Source organism: Neopelma chrysocephalum, unplaced genomic scaffold (assembly GCF_003984885.1).
Source record: "Neopelma chrysocephalum unplaced genomic scaffold, ASM398488v2 Primary Assembly neopelma1_138, whole genome shotgun sequence".
NCBI classification, from domain to species: Eukaryota; Metazoa; Chordata; class Aves; order Passeriformes; family Pipridae; genus Neopelma; species Neopelma chrysocephalum.
In genome coordinates this window covers 160,396-175,634 of record NW_020897800.1, presented here as the reverse complement: position 1 = coordinate 175,634, position 15,239 = coordinate 160,396, and the positions used below count along the sequence as shown (strand labels likewise).

Sequence of the window (15,239 nt, the reverse complement as noted above, 5' to 3'; positions counted from 1 at the left end):
TGCCGAGCGGTGCCGTCTGTGCCGGGAGCTGCGGGCGGGGCGGGGCGGGGCGGGACTTCCGCGGGGCGGGGCCGGTCCGTGCCCGGCTCCGCGCTCCGGTCCGTGCCCGCGGGGAGCGCGGGGAGCGCGGCGCGATGGCGGCCGGCGGGTACGGGCGGTACCGGGCCGTGATCTTCGCGGCCATGTTCGTGGGGTACACGCTGTACTACTTCAACCGCAAAACCTTCTCGTTCGTCATGCCCGCTGTCATGGCCGAGGTGCCGCTGGGGAAGGACGATCTGGGTGAGTGCCGGTCCCGGCCCCCGCCGCCCCGCCGGCCCCGGGGGGCCGTGCCGCGGGCTGAGGCGCCCCCCGGGCTCTGCCCGCCGCAGGTCTCATCACCAGCAGCCAGTCCGCAGCCTACGCCATCAGCAAGTTCATCAGCGGCGTCCTCTCGGACCAGATGAGCGCCCGCTGGCTCTTCTCCTCCGGCCTCCTCATGGTGGGCTTGGTCAACGTGGTCTTCTCCTGGAGTTCCACCGTCACGGCCTTCGCCGGGCTCTGGTTCCTCAACGGCCTGGCCCAGGGGCTGGGCTGGCCACCGTGCGGGAAGATCCTGCGGAAGGTGAGTGTGGGGAAAGGGGGAGGAAACTTGTCACCGCTCTCCTGACCTGTCCTGGCAGCAGGACTGTGAAGGCCATGCTTGCTCTGAATCCAGAGGAACTTGCACCTCTTCCTGCTCCCTTCTAGCCGAGGAGGTCAGAAGTACTACCTGTACTTTCTGCTGCCTGTGGAACAAGTTTCTGTGCACAGGGATCTGCTTATTATAGCAAAGATCCAGTCTGTAGTCCCTGCCCATATGTGCCTTGACTCTGATTGTGTTTGGTGAGTAACATCCCCTGGTAGCAGAGTTCTGCCCTGTAGAGATGGACTTTGTTGGAATTAAATATTTTAAGCGTGGACACAGAGGACTGCTCATCTGCTGCTGCGGTGGTTTGCTGCAGGGGAGGGGGCAATGAGCAGAGTTCCATCTGCACGCTTGGGCAACTCAGGAATTCCAAACCACAGGCTGTTCAGGTATAAAACCGGGTAACATGGAGTGAGGTAACAGTGTGAGGTGACTCTCTAAGCTCTGCGTACTTGGGCTTTGTGACAGACTTAAGGGAACAGATAGGAAAGGAGGAAGGAAACAGAAGGAAAGGAGGTTGGTTAGCTTTGTGCTGATCCCTCATGGAAGATATAAAATCCAGGAATGCATGTACTGCACGTACTTGCGGAATGGGGCGGGGGAGAGATGAACAACTGCCTTGCCCTTCTGCCAGGCACCCAGCCTCACCTAAGGGACGAGAAAAGGGCTGTTCAGGATGGTTGCATGCACGGAAAAGAAGGTCCCAAATAACAGAAACATCAGCCATGGTATTTCCTGAAGACATTCATGAATGTAGCTCTCAGACATTTTCCTGCTGACAAGAATGACCCAAGTGGTTCTGGCTCCCAGTACTTGTTGCAACACAGAGCCCATTATGCCTGATACTTAATGCAACAGCGAGTCCTAAAGTTACCCCGTGACTCTCTGTATATCCATCCATGGTCTGGAGCCAGCAGACCTCTCCAGGACTACACAGTTCCTAGCAAGTGAGTACGCAGAACCACATGCTCTTAAATTTGCCTCTCCTGGCCCACGTCTCAGTTTCATGATCTGTAAATGGAAGTGAGTCTGAGCTGGCTCACAGTGTGAGCACCTGTCAGGCTCTTAGGCTGACACTTGAGTAATGTTTGGAGTTCCCTGCATGACTAAAGTAGTGAAGTGTGGGTGCTCCCTCTACCTGCTTTTGTAGATCAGTGTCTGAATTGCTCCAACCCCACAGCATGGGCCTCAAGGGAGGATTTTCAGGTGTGCTGTCACTCTCTTACACCTCACGCTGTTTTTCTTGTTGTTGCACAGTGGTTTGAGCCTTCCCAGTTTGGGACTTGGTGGGCAATCCTGTCTACAAGCATGAACTTGGCTGGAGGCTTAGGCCCCATTGTCGCTGCTCTCGTGTCTATGAACTACGATTGGCGCATGACTTTGTCCTTCTCTGGCTTCACCTGCGTGGTTGTCTCTTTTGTTTGCCTTGTCCTGATTAAAAACGAGCCGTCGGATGTTGGGCTGCCCAACATTGAACAAGGAGCCAAGAAAGGGAAGAAAGGTGAGCATGTGACTTTGCATGTGACAGGCAGCCATGGGAAAAGGTGCGGTGCCTTCTGTCTATTCTGGCACAGGTGTGTGGCTCTCAGTGTACAGAGACCCCCATCCTTCCCAATTCCTGAAATCACAGCTTGGCAGTCACGCGTTAAGGGGTTGATTTTGGCAGTTTTATTCTCGTAACTGTTGAGCTGCTGTGTTGAAGTTACAAACTGTATAAACCAAGGGCCAGTTTGATCCTGTGGGAAGGGAATGGTGTGAGGGCTCCTGAGACTGTCGCAGAGCGGGCAAAGAGCCTGATCTCTCTTAGCCCTGCTCCTCAGCCTGCCAGCAGCCACCTGTGTGTCAGTGAGAAGCTCACGGCTGGCTCTCCCCCCGTGAGTCATGTCTTCCTGCTGCCAGTGCCCTGGTTTTCTTGGGGCCTTGTGCTCTCAGATTGTGAGCACAGTCTTAGTGGAGTGCTGGAGAGAGGAAAACACAACAGCAGGGAATGCTTCCTTAAGCCTGACCTTCTGCTCGTCTGCACTGGCAGGGGCACGTGATTCTCCCCTCACCCCCCCATGGGTTCTCTTGACCCCTGGCTCACAGTGGACTCTGCTCAGTGTTTCTGTCCTAACCTAGGACATCTAGTTAGTAAATGTTTGCTCAGAACACTGAGTGTGGTGATTCTCTGAAAGCAGAACAGGTAGAGGGGAATTGCAACACAAGATTGCTGTTGTATTTTAAAGGCCAGTGGAAACTCAGCTTATGTGCCACACTGCCCCATGATGCCTGTGCTGCCAGACTTGACCCTTTTGCATAAGAAAAGAATATTGCTTCCCTGGAGTGTTCTCTGGAGAGAGCAGGTTTGTTGGTGTTCTGGAAGACTGATGCAAAAATCAAGGTAGCACCTGAAAGTCAGCATCTTTTTTTGGGTCTGTGCAGTGGCTTTCACAGGCACAGCTTAAAAACTCTCCCAGAGAATCTGGAGAAGCTGATAAATTTTTTAACAACCTTTGTAAGAGGTTTATTGGCAACCACAATACAGAAAATTCCTGGGAGTTGTGTTTTGATTATTCTTTTCAAATCTTTAATGAATGTGGCATAAAATGACAGAAAAGATTCTGAAATCACCAGAACAAGGGGAGGTAAAGCAGCAGCTGTGAATATCTCCCTGAGTGGGGATGTTCTCGTGCATGGGTCCTGCCTGCAGATCTGTCTGTGTGGTTCAGCAGCTGTGCTCGAGCTGTGGTAATGCTCCTCCCGACCTTCCTGCAGGTTCCTCCAGTGACAACAGCACCTTGACAGAGCTGCTGCTCTCGCCATACCTCTGGGTGCTCTCGACAGGCTACCTGGTCGTTTTTGGAGTGAAAACGTGCTGTACTGATTGGGGACAGCTCTTCCTGATCCAGGAGAGGGGACAGTCCATGCTTGTGGGTAAGATGCAAAGCTGCATTTTGCTGCTGTCTGGGAGGTGTTGCCCAGAGCTTGCCTGGGTACAGAAGGACAGACGCCTCTCCACCTGAGGGACTTGTTTGCCTACCTTCTAGTTGTCTGCTTAGATACACGCAGGTGTTTAAATAACTCAGTGATGTAGTTACTGTGTGCACAAAGCCCCTCGTGCCAGGACCCTCCTGGGATGGCAGACAGACATTCCTGAACAAGGATGAGCCAGAGGGTTGTGTCCAACAGAGCTGCTCAAGCTCACTGTGAGCTGACAACAGTGGGGCTGGTCTGATGTCCACAGCAGCTTTGCCGTTTATACCAAATCTGATGGGCTGTTCTTTACTTTACCTGCATTCTAGGCAGTTCCTACATGAGTGCCTTGGAGATCGGGGGCCTGGTGGGAAGCATTGCTGCTGGATACCTGTCTGACAGAGCAGTAGCAAGAGTAAGTAATGTGCACCTTCAGGTGTGCTGGGCAGGTAACACAGCATCAATCTGAGCTGCTTCACTAAGGGGCTTGGGCAGGGTGGCATCCCTGTGGGTACGACTGAGAAACAGGCCTGTACCCAGTTCTGCCGTGTGCATGGTGTGCTGCTGATGTGCCATCCGTGTTTCTGACTGGACTGTATGGATGATGTTAGTCACTACAAGTATAAAAGGAAGGAGGTCCCTCCAATTTCTCACTCTCAGCTTTCCTTCCTGTGTTACAGGTGGGTCTGTCAAGCTACGGGAATCCTCGGCATGCACTGCTGCTTTCCATGATGGCTGGGATGTGTGTGTCCATGTTTCTCTTTCGGGTCACAGTCACAGGCAACTCTCCCAAGGTAATCCCCGTGCAGCAGCTGGCCATCAGTTGTAGGGATAGCCCTTGAATGGGGAGGTTTGATGACAGGGAGCGTGACTGTTTTCTTCACCCTTCCCAAGGGTTTCTTTGTTTGTGCTACAGAGAAGCACTGACTTAACCTGGCTTGGGCTGCTCCTGCTTGGCGTGGGCAGCCTGCCTTACCAGCTGTTTTTGCATCTGCCCTCATGATTGCTAAATAAATTAAACTTCTTTTCTCCTTTCCTTTTTTATTTCTTCTTCAGGAAACCCACTTCTGGACTGTACCCTTGCAGCCTCTAGCTGATCTTACAGGCCTAAAAGAACATGAGGTTTCTGCTTGCATTTTTTCTCCCTCTACCTGTTTCTTCTTTCCCTGGTCTGCCTTACTGCTATCCTGGGAGGTTGGTTAGCACCTCAGAACTTAGAACCAGGGCACTGAGAAGAGATTACTGTAAGTTTGGTAAAAGAAACCTTTTCTTAAAATAATTTGATTACGCTGACTTTAAAAGTCTAAATACAAATCTTTAAAGTTCTTATAAAGAAGATTCTGAGGACTTCTGTTTGTTAGGTAAAATATAGCCAGTTAAGGGGTCTTGTGGGTGAGATCAGGAAGAATGATTCTGCTCCGGCAGATGTATTCCTGCTTAGTTTCTGGCAAGCATTTTCCTAATTCGTCATTTCTGTTTTATATCTGGAAGATAAGATGGCACTTACTTCCTTCTGGGCTTTTTGAAATGTTTTTTACAGTTCAAAAAGCATACTGTAATGTAGGGGTGTTACTTACCCTTTGTTGTGCAAACAAGAGACTGATAATTTTGGGCCAGAAACCATTAAGGTTTCTTAGAGCATAAGCTAACACTGAAGTTCAGACTGTTGGGTTGTTTTTGGCTTTTTTGGTTCTCAGTTTAGTAGCATAGAGGTTATCAGAGAGAGGTGTCTCACAAATAAAGATGCTCTGATTAGTAGCATGCATCTAAACTGAGAAAAGCTGTCAGTTGGTGTCTCCAGAATTATTTATGAAAGCAACCTGATTCACAGCTCTCTCCTGTGCTTTCACAGGCTCACTGCCTGTCTCTCTTTGATGTTCTGTTTCTTTCTCGCAAATCAGCACAGGATGTGTTACACGGTGTGGGGGCAGAGCTGTGGGAGGGAGGAGAGCTTGCACTGGCCACAGACGGAGTGGTGGAGATGCAGCTGGGCTGCATGTATGTGGGGTCTGTACAGGCTTGAGCTCTTTTGGCTGCAGGCCAGGGAGCTGGTGTCAGTCCAAACATGTCAGAACTCCCTGGTACTGTGATCTGAGAATTGTCAGCAGCTGCTGGCTGACAGTGGTGAGGTGCACAGATCCTGTTTCTTATCTTAACTTATTTTGACAGCTGTGGATCCTGACTCTGGGAGCCGTGTTTGGGTTCTCCTCATATGGGCCGATTGCCCTGTTTGGGGTCATAGCCAACGAAAGTGCCCCTGCCAACCTGTGCGGCACCTCCCATGCCATAGTGGCCCTCATGGCCAACGGTGAGTTACACCCATTTCCCCGAAAAACAAACAAAACACTTGCACGTTTTTGGTGCATGGTCTAGCCCCTGGTTGCCAAGTTACTGATCATGGGAGGTCACCTAAGGTGCAGAGATAATGGAGCTGGGAGCCCCAGGGATGCTTCCTGCTGTGCCCAACAGGTTTTGCGTTGGGCTTTAAGTTCAAACCAGGCCTTAGGAATGTTTGTACATGCAAAAGCAAGTATTGGCAGATAAAATTGGTGCACACAAGCATTGCTAGCTTTCTGTTTGTTTTTCCTTGCAGTTGGGGGTTTCCTGGCTGGATTGCCATTCAGTACAATTGCTAAGCACTACAGCTGGGCCACAGCCTTCTGGGTAGCCGAAATCACCTGTATTTGTAGCACAGTGGCTTTCTTCCTCCTGCGGAACATCCGCACCAAGATGGGCCGGATTCCCAAGAAGGCTGACTGAGGATAAGCTGCTCGGTGAAAAGGATGTTCCCACGCTGACGTGAATGATGCTCATTTTTTGTTTAACTAGCCTAGGAGTGAGTTTACCTATTGCTGCAACCTAGATAAAAATGTCTCAGCTTCTCAACCACTGTCAGGTGCCTGAGGGCACAAGGTTCCTGCTACTGATCACTTTTTCCCTCGAGATGTGACAATTCACCTAGTTTACATTTGCAATGATTTTACCGTACCTCTTTCTCACAGCACTGCTGATGAAGTGAGCAGGCTCTGCAGCCTGAGCTTCCCCACTACAAATGGTCTGAAATGACCAGCTTCAGGTGCGCTTACCTTTAGTTTTGTCATTACTGTTTGTCTCATCCATGAACTGAGACATTCATCAGTTCAGCTTCGCTGCTCAGGGGCCCCTGAACTGAGCCTTTGCCACCTGTGTGCACCCGCTCCAGCTGCCGTAAGCGCAGCTGTCCCAGGTCACTTGGTGTGAGCTCCGTGTGCACTCGGCCCCAGGACAGTGGCAGAGCAGGAATTGTGACTGCTCTGACAGCAGTGAGGCTTTAGCTGTACTGGGGAGTGTTGCTGTGGAGAAGCGAATGGCAGGATGTGTTGTGGCAGAGCTCTCCACAGCACTTAGGAACAGGCACGTTTCCAGGGAATTCGTTTCCAGGGAATTCGTGGCATTTAAAGAAGCTCCTAGTGAACTGCTCCTGCCTGGTGTGATGTCTGTGTTCAGTGTTAATGATTTGCAGGGGAGGCAGCTGCTGCCAAGTCAGCTCGTAGCGAGTGCTCTGCAAATCAGCCAGGAAAACTGCCCCAGCTGCAGGAATTGCAACAGTAGCCACCGCCAACCTACAATTTCTGCAGCTGGGTTTTGTGATAACCTCTATTTGTAGCATTGGCATTTTTTTTTTCAGTACAAGGTGTGTAATCTAGGGTGGTTTTGGGCAAGAGCTGCATCTCTCGTGGCAGCGGGCGGTGGCTTACGTTGCCTCCAAGTCAGCCTTAGCAGAGCCACTGTGGACAGCCTTGAGCAGTCAGACCCAGCACTCTGCAATAAGTACACTCAGGTTTTTAACTGAGATTTTGTTGTGTATTCTTGTTTTTCCCCAAAAGGATTTACTGCTTTAGGGTCCTGAAAGAGGCAAGTTCAACTTGCGAAGAACCTGCATGCAGGTACTTTGCTGAACAGCTTGGTTGCAAGAGTAGTTAGTCAGCCTTAATTAAAACAATGGAAGTAAATTAAATTTTGTACTTAATTATATGATCTTCTATCTGTGAAATAAAAATGGAGCAGTGTCACAAGGGCCCCGGTTTTCTTAAGGAGAATGACGCAAGCAAAACCACCAAAACTCATTTATCCTCTTGAGGTGCCACTGGCACAAATGTACCCGCCAACAGAAAGCAAACAGCCATTCACCTTGTTAATGAACACTTATTACTTCTGTATAGAAACTCTCTGCAAGACCATAAGTTAGAGCTATACAGGAAAAATACATATGTACAATTATGACAGGAAAGAAAACCACTGAGTTTGGTAAGGCCATGGACCAGCATCCTCCTTCACCCGAGTGCAGTGGAGCTGCAACAGCAGAATAAGCCCCTGTGGCCCAACGTAAACAGTGCTAAGAAATCTGTTTAAGGTAAGTTTCACAACAAAGGTGATAAAATGGTATCCTGGGAGATAATGAAGCATGTTTTGGGGATGTGCAGTCTCTGCTGTGGAGGGGAGAGCTCTGTGAGAGACCAGCCAGGGAAGAGAGAGGCCCCACTCTTCAAGAGTAAGGAGTCTGGGCAACAGGCAAGGTTTTTTCTATGACCCAGGTCCGAAAGGTCCAGCTTTCTCTGCCACCTCCAGAGCAAGTTTCAAGTTCTGATCAAACAACTCACACCTGAAACAGTCAGAAAAGCAAAAGGGATGACTTTACCTAGGGACCAAGCTAAGAAAGATAGGATCTCCACATCCTTTGGCTCTGCATCCTTCAAGGAGAGATCTGGGAAGTTATGACACAACTTGCTGTTGCTGAGCTTTGGCTTGGTCCTTAATTAAGATTAAAGCTCTTTGTATAGGCCTGAGTGTTAAGTTAGGACAGCAGGGTGACTGCCAAGGAAGTGCACCTCCCACTTCCCCAGCAGAACAGCGCCGGAAAGAGCTCAGGTCAGCGTCCTGTCCCTGCAGCACTGTGCTGTGGCTTCCCCTTCCCTCAGCCTTTGGGTCTGCTTTGCTACTTCACTTAAGGGCTGTCTGCATTTGTTACTGCCCAGGCAGAAAGGAATGAGGGGTTGCAGCCAGGTTACTAAAAGTGGGCTTTTCCTTACCTGATTGGCATCTCCAGGGAGTAGAAAGGATTCTTCAAAGCGAAGTCAGAGTAAATCTCATAGATTTTGCGGAGAAGAGCATCTATCCCCGTCTGTCTCGGGTCAGCAAGAACCATGAATTTGATCCCTAGAGCCATAATGCCAGGAGCATAAGGAAGGCCAAGCACAGTGACAGCCCTGGCACAGCAGAGTGGTGCTGGGTGCCTGGGGCCGGACTGTACCTGTCAGTGTCTGGAAGCAGTGCAGTTTGAAGGTGTCAGTCTCCAGCATCTCGATCCCGGAGCTCCCAACCTCGGGGGACAGCTGTGATCCGATGGCGAACAGCCTGTGGGGACAGGACCTTCAGCACCCCTCACCACCCCTGCCCGTGGCATCCTCGTCCCCTCGCGGCCCATCCTGACTCACGAGTGGAACATGGAGGCCAGCATGAGCTTCTCGTTGGAGGAGAGGCGGTGGCGGCCGAAGCGGATGGACACCGGGTAGTTGGCGGGGTTGCCCAGGAATTCCAGCACGTCCTTCCCGTCCGCCGTGAAGCGCCCGTTGACCTCGGCGCCGTTGATGGCGAGTACGGCGTGACCCACTGCGGGGACAGCGCGGCGGCATCGGTCAGTCTGTCAGTCACTCAGTCAATCTGTCACTCACTCACTCACTCACTCAGCCCGGCCTGGCCGGCCCTCCCCGCCCGCCGCACCGCGGATGCCGTCGCGCTGCCCGAAGGCGACGACGACGCGCTCGTCGTGCGGGCGCAGGACGAGGTCGAGCGGGAAGCTGAACGTCTTCTCGGTGTCGGCGCGGGGCGCGTAGTGGTCCAGCTGGTAGATGAGGCCGCCCGCCTTGTTCACCACGTAGACGCTGAAGATCGCCATGGCCCTGCCCCGGCAGTGGCACCGCCCGCCCGCCCGCCCCGGCAGTGACGCGCGGCCCGCCCGGGGCCCGCCCCCGCCGCACGCCGGGCCCTTCCTTTCTCGCCGACATCTTGCGGAGCAGCCGTGCCCGCGCCATGGTGAGCCGGGCCGGGCCGGGGTGCGGGCGGCGGGACGGGCCGGGACCCCTCGAGCGGCACCGGCGGCTCCCTGAGCAGGGCGGGAACCCGTGTGGGGCTTCCCGGGGGGCGGCCCCGCGCCCCGCCGCTCACCCCCCACCCTTCTCCCTTCCTCGCAGCCGCCCAAAGACGACAAGAAGAAGAAGGACGCGGGCAAGTCCGCCAAGAAGGACAAGGACCCGGTCAATAAGTCCGGCGGCAAAGCCAAGAAGAAGGTGGGAGCCGGCGGGGCCGAGGGCTCGGGGAGCGGGCGGGGCCGCGGGCGGCGTGGCCGGGCCTTGAGCGCGGGTGATGGCCGGACGGGGGCATCGCGTTGTTAGAGGAGCAATCTCTTCATCTGCCAACAAGTTGGACATAACGGTGTTGAAACCGAGTAGCAGAAGGCTGTAGTCCTTTTATTTGCAGATACTGTAGGTATTATTTGCAAAATTTTCGTGTACAAAACATTTCGTTTACAAAGGCCATTTTGTGCATCTCATTAGTAGTTTAATATGATATGGAAACATTTGATGGTGCAGTTCTTGGGGCATCCTTAAACTCGATCTCTTGTTCTTGTTTAGAAGATGGCTTATGGGGCATTGTTTTCTTTCTCTTTCCAAGTAGAAGTGGTCTAAGGGGAAAGTCAGAGACAAGTTGAACAACCTTGTCCTGTTTGACAAGGCCACTTATGACAAACTGTGCAAAGAAGTGCCCAACTACAAGCTCATCACACCTGCAGTTGTCTCAGAGAGGCTCAAGATTCGAGGCTCCTTGGCTCGGGCTGCCCTCCAGGAGCTGCTGAGCAAAGGTGAGCACTCAAAACTGGAAGAACAGAAAACTGCTTCTGCAGACTTGGCTATTTTCTTTTCCTTGCTCATTTAGCAGGTTTCCTGCAGCATCTGAACTGCTCCATGTGCAAATTGACATGGTTTTGGGGAGCCACTGCCTTAGCTTGTGTTTCAGAAGTGCTCCAAAGTATGGAGCAGCAGTTCTGCTGCATGCAGTGGCATTGCTGTACTAAGAAAGTGCTCCCAGAAGGACAGGCTGTGACGTAACTGCTGCCAGATCAGGATGAAAGCCTTGTATAAGCTGCTACGCTCTGGTATTTCATCTTGCACGTTGTACTGCCTCTCTAGGAGGGAGCACAACATCCTTGGCATCTGTCAGTACATGCATGCTCACATAATTTCCTTCTTTTTCGTAGGTTTGATCAAACTGGTTTCCAAGCACCGCGCCCAAGTGATCTACACCCGAAACACGAAAGGTGGAGATGCGCCTGCCGCAGGGGAGGATGCATAGGGAGGTGAGGCTGGGCACTGAGGAGGAGCTGAGTTGTGCTGTCAGAGCTAGCAGACAGAGCTGGGTTGTGCTGTCCAAGCTAACAGATGGTTACATGCTGTGTAGGGGGCAGCTCTTGCGTGGCTGGGGGGGCTGTTCTTCCAGACACTCGAGAGTATATTGTTTGCATTCCGAGTGACATTCTGGGGGGACGTTACCGGAAACATCAGTTCTCCAGAATTAAAGAGCAATTTGTGATTCTGTCCCTGTGCCCATCAGATGAGGGAATGTGAGCTGCAGGGCAGTGGATACATGTCCTCCCTGCTATTGCAGGGCACCCTGGCCACGTGTTCCTGCTGGAACAAAGCTGTCAGACTGTTTGCATTGTGCTACCCTGCTTTGACCTGTTTTCTGATTTGGGACTTCTTGCTTTGCAGGTTCTCCAGTGACCTTATCGACAATGGGTCATATGTAGATGCACGTAATAAAATTACTGATATAATTTTTCTTGCTTTTCCAAGAATGTGTATGTTTCATTACTGATGCATTATTAATAATGGATTCTGGTACCAGTCATGGCTGTCGTCCTCTACCAGCCAGTTTTGCCTTTACACACAGTTACAAGTGTACTGTGAACGTGCTTTTATATTGCAAAAAGGGAAGGAACTTTTGATCACCTACAGCAGCCAATTGTATTAAACCACATGAAACAAGGAATGTTAGAATTAAGGAAAGCAATGTAAATCGGAATGAAAACATCTGGCACCTGGCATTAGTTGCCTGCACAGCGAACCCTGCATTTGAAATGAGTTTCAGTTGGTCTACAAACACAGGGACATTTTAAAAAAACCCCTTTATTTCTCAAAAAATTCATTAATGGGATGTCATGCTCCATGTCAGTGTAGGCCACTGGCAGCACTTGTTGTATAAAATAGGCTTTCTGATAATAAAGATACAGCATCTGCAGTAGCCTGTCCTTGCTGGCAGGACATGTGTTTGTGTAGCTTCAGACTTCATAAGTGGATGCCCAGATGGACACTGCATGTCCTTACAGTGGAGCTCTCAGTAACAGTGCTGAGGTCACCTTGCCTTCAGGGGACCAAGCACAGCTAAGTGTATATTAAACATGACCTTAAACTTGGCAGCAGCACCAATAAAACTGCAGCTACCTACAGTCCAGCTTTCCACAACAGAGCTGCATCTTTGGTGTTTTTCATCTGATCACCTTTTCTTCTTTTCCCCTGATTCAGTTCTAAATTGATGCCTGAAAGAGAGCATAAAGTCAGATTGCAGCAGCCTTTAGAGAGAGAGAATGAACACTGCCTCGAACAAGTAAGACAGTGCTGTGCACAGTGTTTTAGCATGGGAGTTCACTCAGTATTTTTATTATGTCAGTGGGCAGTAGCAGGCTCTCCAAGTAGCTGACACAGTTCTGGCACATTAAAAGGTGCCAGTGGAACAGTAGCTGGGTCTGAAAGGTGAGCCAAGCAAAATGAGGCAGGTGCCTTCATGTGTGCAGCCTCTACAGCCATGACCATGCTTCACCTCGCAAGCCACACGTTTGCTGCTTCAGGGCAAGAGTGACACTGCCTGGACTGAGCACTGCCTGACGTAACTCAAGCGACAAGACATCTTATGCTTGCTGCTACCACAGAGCCTGCTCCAGGAGTAGCTTGCATGGACAGAAACCACAAACCCTCCACTTGGCATCTACCTGTGTTGCCCTGAAGCTCACCTGGATTGCCACCTCCTCCCGTGATTCCAAACCCGCCCAAAGGAAGGAAGCCAGCTGTCACTTGTCTGAGAGGTATGGTCAAAGTTGGCACCAACACGTTCCACCGGGAGCTTTTTCAGCTTCTGCTTCTCCTCTGAAAAAAAAGAAATCATAGAATTGTAGAGTGGTTTGGGTTGGAAGGGAACTGGACGATCATGTAGCATGGATGGGGACACCTTTCCTTAGACCAGGTTGCTCAAAGCCCCAAATGTTTTGGTCAGCAAAAGTTTTTCAGTCAAATTGCTTTTAGTTCTCTAGTTTGGTAAAGTGACTGTAAGGTTAACTGAAAGGTGTGCAAGCTGCTCACTTTGTCTGAGAAATTCCTCATAGGAAGGTCCAATCTCTTGTTTGGGTCCATCCTCTTCTTCTGTTAGCCATGGAGGTTTTGCTCCTAGAAGTCACAGGGAACACTTATTTAGCCACTGAAGTTATCCTAAACTGACATAGGGAAAAGCATCCCCTCTTCCCCCATCCCTCTGCTCACCCTACCAAGCAAGTGGCAAAGGAAAAGTCAAGTCTGGGTGTCGTAAGAAAAAGGAGCTGGTTTCCTCGGTTAAGGCCACAGCAGATCACACCCTAAATCTTACACTTCCCACAGCAGCAGTACTAACAGAATTTTCATTACACAGAAGTGTTTTCTTCTCCTCTAGTATGTCAAATATTGCCAGGAGAGTGAGCACCTCCTGGTTATGCTGCAACTGCTTCAAAACTGCTTTAAGTTATCCCTGTTAAATATGCAAGCCAAGAGGTAGCAACCCATTGAGTTGTGATGCAGGTGCGATTACCTGTGTGGACGTTTCCTTTTCCTTCTGTTTCCTGTTAAAAGAAACATAAAATGCTAATGAGAATCTGATGTTTAAGAGTATCTTTGAACAGAAGGGTGTTGTGTGCCTTCCCTTCCAGAAACACGTTCTGTTACAGAAAGACAGAGGGAGGCTGTTCTCTACTTTCTCTTAGGAGCATTTTTTTTTCAGGGCATATTAGTGAACGTTTACTTAATGAAAGTTAAGAGTGGATAACTGAAACTGGACAAGCTGCCTGCCCAAATCCACAAAGCTGTTTTTTCCGTGACAGGGACTGCACTCCTTGTTCTGCTTTGTGACACATGCTGTAGGAGAACTGCAGTCAAACTGAAGTCTCGCCAGTCACCCTTACCTGGTGGCCAATGAAGGTCAGAGCCTCTCCTGCTTCCATCCAGGATAAGTCAGGTCCTGTCTGCATCCCACTCAGGCCGGGCTGCTCTGCATCGTGAGAGGTGTCCCTGGAATAGAGGCCAGTGCTTACTGTAGACAAAAATTTGCCAAGGATTATAAGATCCTGGTGACAACAGCGTCAACTCTGGCAGCTGCCGCGGCCTCATCGGGTGCTTTGAGTAAGAACACGTCAGCCGCCGCTAAGGGAAGCAGTGCTCACCGTTCAGGTCCTGCGGGGGGGCTGCAGACAGAAGGTCCTGCACAACGTTCTGCCTCTGTTTGAAGCTGAGTGCGATTCAGGAAAAAAGAACAGTATTTCTGGTACTGAGCAAAGCCCCCACCCGGCTGCCTCAGCCCATCCCGAGCGCACCCGGTTCCAGTAAGGGCACGCGGTGCGATGCCCGGTCCCCGCCGGGGCGCAGCCAGGGCAGGATACAGCTCACCGACCTGGAGCGCGGCCTGCACCGTCTCCCGCTGCCGGCGCTCGGCCTCCCGGATGTCGGCCGCCATCTGCGGGGAGAGCGCGGGTGAGGCGGGGCCGGGTGGCTGCGGGGGAAGGGACCGGGGCCGCTGCGGGGGGCGGCAGGCGGTACCTGGCGGATCCGCTCCTCCTCCCGCCGCTGGTGCTCGGCCAGCGCCCGCTCCAGCGCCCGCGCGAACTGCTCGTACTCCTCGGCCGGCACCAGGCACCGCTCCCGCAGCGCCGCCTCCGCCCGGTTCTCCCGCCAGAACCGCGCCGTCTCCCGCCGGTGCTCGGGCCTGCGGGAACCGGGACACCGTCAGCGCCGGCCGTGCCGCACCAGCCCGGCCTGCGGCAGCGCCAACCCGCCCGGTCCCTGCCCACGCACCCGGCCAGGTGCCGCAGCAGCCCGGCCTGCGGCAGCGCCAGCCCCCCGCGCCGCCCGTCCCGCCGCACGCCGCGCCCGCAACACGGGCACCAGACGCGCCCGTCGTGCTCCGCCGGGTCGTAGGGCCGCACGGCCGAGCCCACATCGGCCGCCGCCGCCCGCGCCGCCGCCACCGCCTCCTGCAGCCGGAGCAGCGCGTCCCGCAGGCGGCGGCGGTGCCCCGCGCTGTAGCGGTGCCGGCGGCCCGTGAAGGCCGTGCGGCGGCACAGCCCGCAGTAGTGCACGGCCATGGCGCGGGGCCGCGGGCGCAGGCGCGGCGGCAGAGCCGCCCCCTCGGAGCGCAGCGGGGCCGCCTCAGCGCCTCAGCGCTGCCATCCAGCGCTGCCATCCAGCGCTGCCATCCAGCGCTGCCATCCAGCGCTGCCATCCAGCGCTGC

The 15,239-nt window shown here is 52.6% G+C and overlaps 4 protein-coding genes across 5 annotated transcripts; 2 read left to right on the top strand and 2 right to left on the bottom strand.

The window, feature by feature from the left end:
* The first annotated feature begins 74 nt into the window (after positions 1 to 74).
* SLC37A4 (solute carrier family 37 member 4) lies at positions 75 to 7,671 on the top strand. Of its 2 annotated transcripts, XM_027699419.1 has the most exons (9): positions 75 to 282; positions 372 to 604; positions 1,925 to 2,168; positions 3,422 to 3,580; positions 3,949 to 4,034; positions 4,300 to 4,413; positions 4,676 to 4,741; positions 5,789 to 5,927; positions 6,213 to 7,671. In XM_027699419.1, the coding sequence occupies exons 1-9, from the start codon at positions 135 to 137 to the stop codon at positions 6,377 to 6,379; spliced, it is 1,356 nt and encodes a 451-aa protein (XP_027555220.1). In that variant the 5' UTR covers positions 75 to 134; the 3' UTR covers positions 6,380 to 7,671. The 2 variants fall into 2 exon arrangements, with proteins under 2 accessions (XP_027555220.1, XP_027555221.1); XM_027699420.1 differs by lacking the exon at positions 4,676 to 4,741.
* Positions 7,672 to 7,780: 109 nt separating this feature from the next.
* Positions 7,781 to 9,596, bottom strand: TRAPPC4 (trafficking protein particle complex 4). Its single transcript, XM_027699421.1, has 5 exons — positions 9,380 to 9,596; positions 9,094 to 9,268; positions 8,910 to 9,013; positions 8,689 to 8,815; positions 7,781 to 8,261 (listed from the first exon to the last, which is right to left on the bottom strand). Exons 1-5 carry the CDS (start codon positions 9,552 to 9,554, stop codon positions 8,183 to 8,185), a joined length of 660 nt encoding a protein of 219 aa, XP_027555222.1. The 5' UTR covers positions 9,555 to 9,596; the 3' UTR covers positions 7,781 to 8,182.
* RPS25 (ribosomal protein S25) lies at positions 9,579 to 11,507 on the top strand. The gene is made up of 5 exons (XM_027699423.1): positions 9,579 to 9,691; positions 9,850 to 9,945; positions 10,334 to 10,517; positions 10,914 to 11,012; positions 11,425 to 11,507. Exons 1-4 carry the CDS (start codon positions 9,689 to 9,691, stop codon positions 11,006 to 11,008), a joined length of 378 nt encoding a protein of 125 aa, XP_027555224.1. The 5' UTR covers positions 9,579 to 9,688; the 3' UTR covers positions 11,009 to 11,012; positions 11,425 to 11,507.
* A 314-nt stretch (positions 11,508 to 11,821) lies between these two features.
* On the bottom strand, positions 11,822 to 15,116 carry CCDC84 (coiled-coil domain containing 84). The gene is made up of 11 exons (XM_027699422.1): positions 14,803 to 15,116; positions 14,548 to 14,713; positions 14,402 to 14,464; positions 14,175 to 14,239; positions 13,917 to 14,022; positions 13,547 to 13,577; positions 13,069 to 13,152; positions 12,723 to 12,855; positions 12,156 to 12,251; positions 12,055 to 12,099; positions 11,822 to 11,981 (listed from the first exon to the last, which is right to left on the bottom strand). Exons 1-9 carry the CDS (start codon positions 15,090 to 15,092, stop codon positions 12,209 to 12,211), a joined length of 981 nt encoding a protein of 326 aa, XP_027555223.1. The 5' UTR covers positions 15,093 to 15,116; the 3' UTR covers positions 11,822 to 11,981; positions 12,055 to 12,099; positions 12,156 to 12,208.
* Between the last annotated feature and the right edge of the window lie 123 nt (positions 15,117 to 15,239).

What these genes read in the sequence shown, in the direction of transcription:
- SLC37A4 (XM_027699419.1), top strand. Translation starts at nt 135, where the DNA reads ATGGCGGCCGGCGGGTACGGGCGGTACCGGGCCGTGATCTTCGCGGCC. An exon ending in TCACAGGCAACTCTCCCAAG is followed by an intron (nt 4,414 to 4,675) that starts GTAATCCCCGTG and finishes TTTCTTCTTCAG; the next exon opens with GAAACCCACTTCTGGACTGT. An exon ending in AGTGGCCCTCATGGCCAACG is followed by an intron (nt 5,928 to 6,212) that starts GTGAGTTACACC and finishes TTTTCCTTGCAG; the next exon opens with TTGGGGGTTTCCTGGCTGGA.
- TRAPPC4 (XM_027699421.1), bottom strand. Translation starts at nt 9,554, where the DNA reads ATGGCGATCTTCAGCGTCTACGTGGTGAACAAGGCGGGCGGCCTCATC. An exon ending in CTGCTTCCAGACACTGACAG is followed by an intron (nt 8,816 to 8,909) that starts GTACAGTCCGGC and finishes TTATGGCTCTAG; the next exon opens with GGATCAAATTCATGGTTCTT. An exon ending in TCCCTGGAGATGCCAATCAG is followed by an intron (nt 8,262 to 8,688) that starts GTAAGGAAAAGC and finishes TGACTGTTTCAG; the next exon opens with GTGTGAGTTGTTTGATCAGA.
- RPS25 (XM_027699423.1), top strand. An exon ending in GCGGCAAAGCCAAGAAGAAG is followed by an intron (nt 9,946 to 10,333) that starts GTGGGAGCCGGC and finishes CTTTCCAAGTAG; the next exon opens with AAGTGGTCTAAGGGGAAAGT. An exon ending in CCAGGAGCTGCTGAGCAAAG is followed by an intron (nt 10,518 to 10,913) that starts GTGAGCACTCAA and finishes TCTTTTTCGTAG; the next exon opens with GTTTGATCAAACTGGTTTCC.
- CCDC84 (XM_027699422.1), bottom strand. Translation starts at nt 15,092, where the DNA reads ATGGCCGTGCACTACTGCGGGCTGTGCCGCCGCACGGCCTTCACGGGC. An exon ending in CCCCCCGCAGGACCTGAACG is followed by an intron (nt 14,023 to 14,174) that starts GTGAGCACTGCT and finishes CCTCTATTCCAG; the next exon opens with GGACACCTCTCACGATGCAG. An exon ending in TGAGGAATTTCTCAGACAAA is followed by an intron (nt 12,856 to 13,068) that starts GTGAGCAGCTTG and finishes CTTTTTTTTCAG; the next exon opens with AGGAGAAGCAGAAGCTGAAA.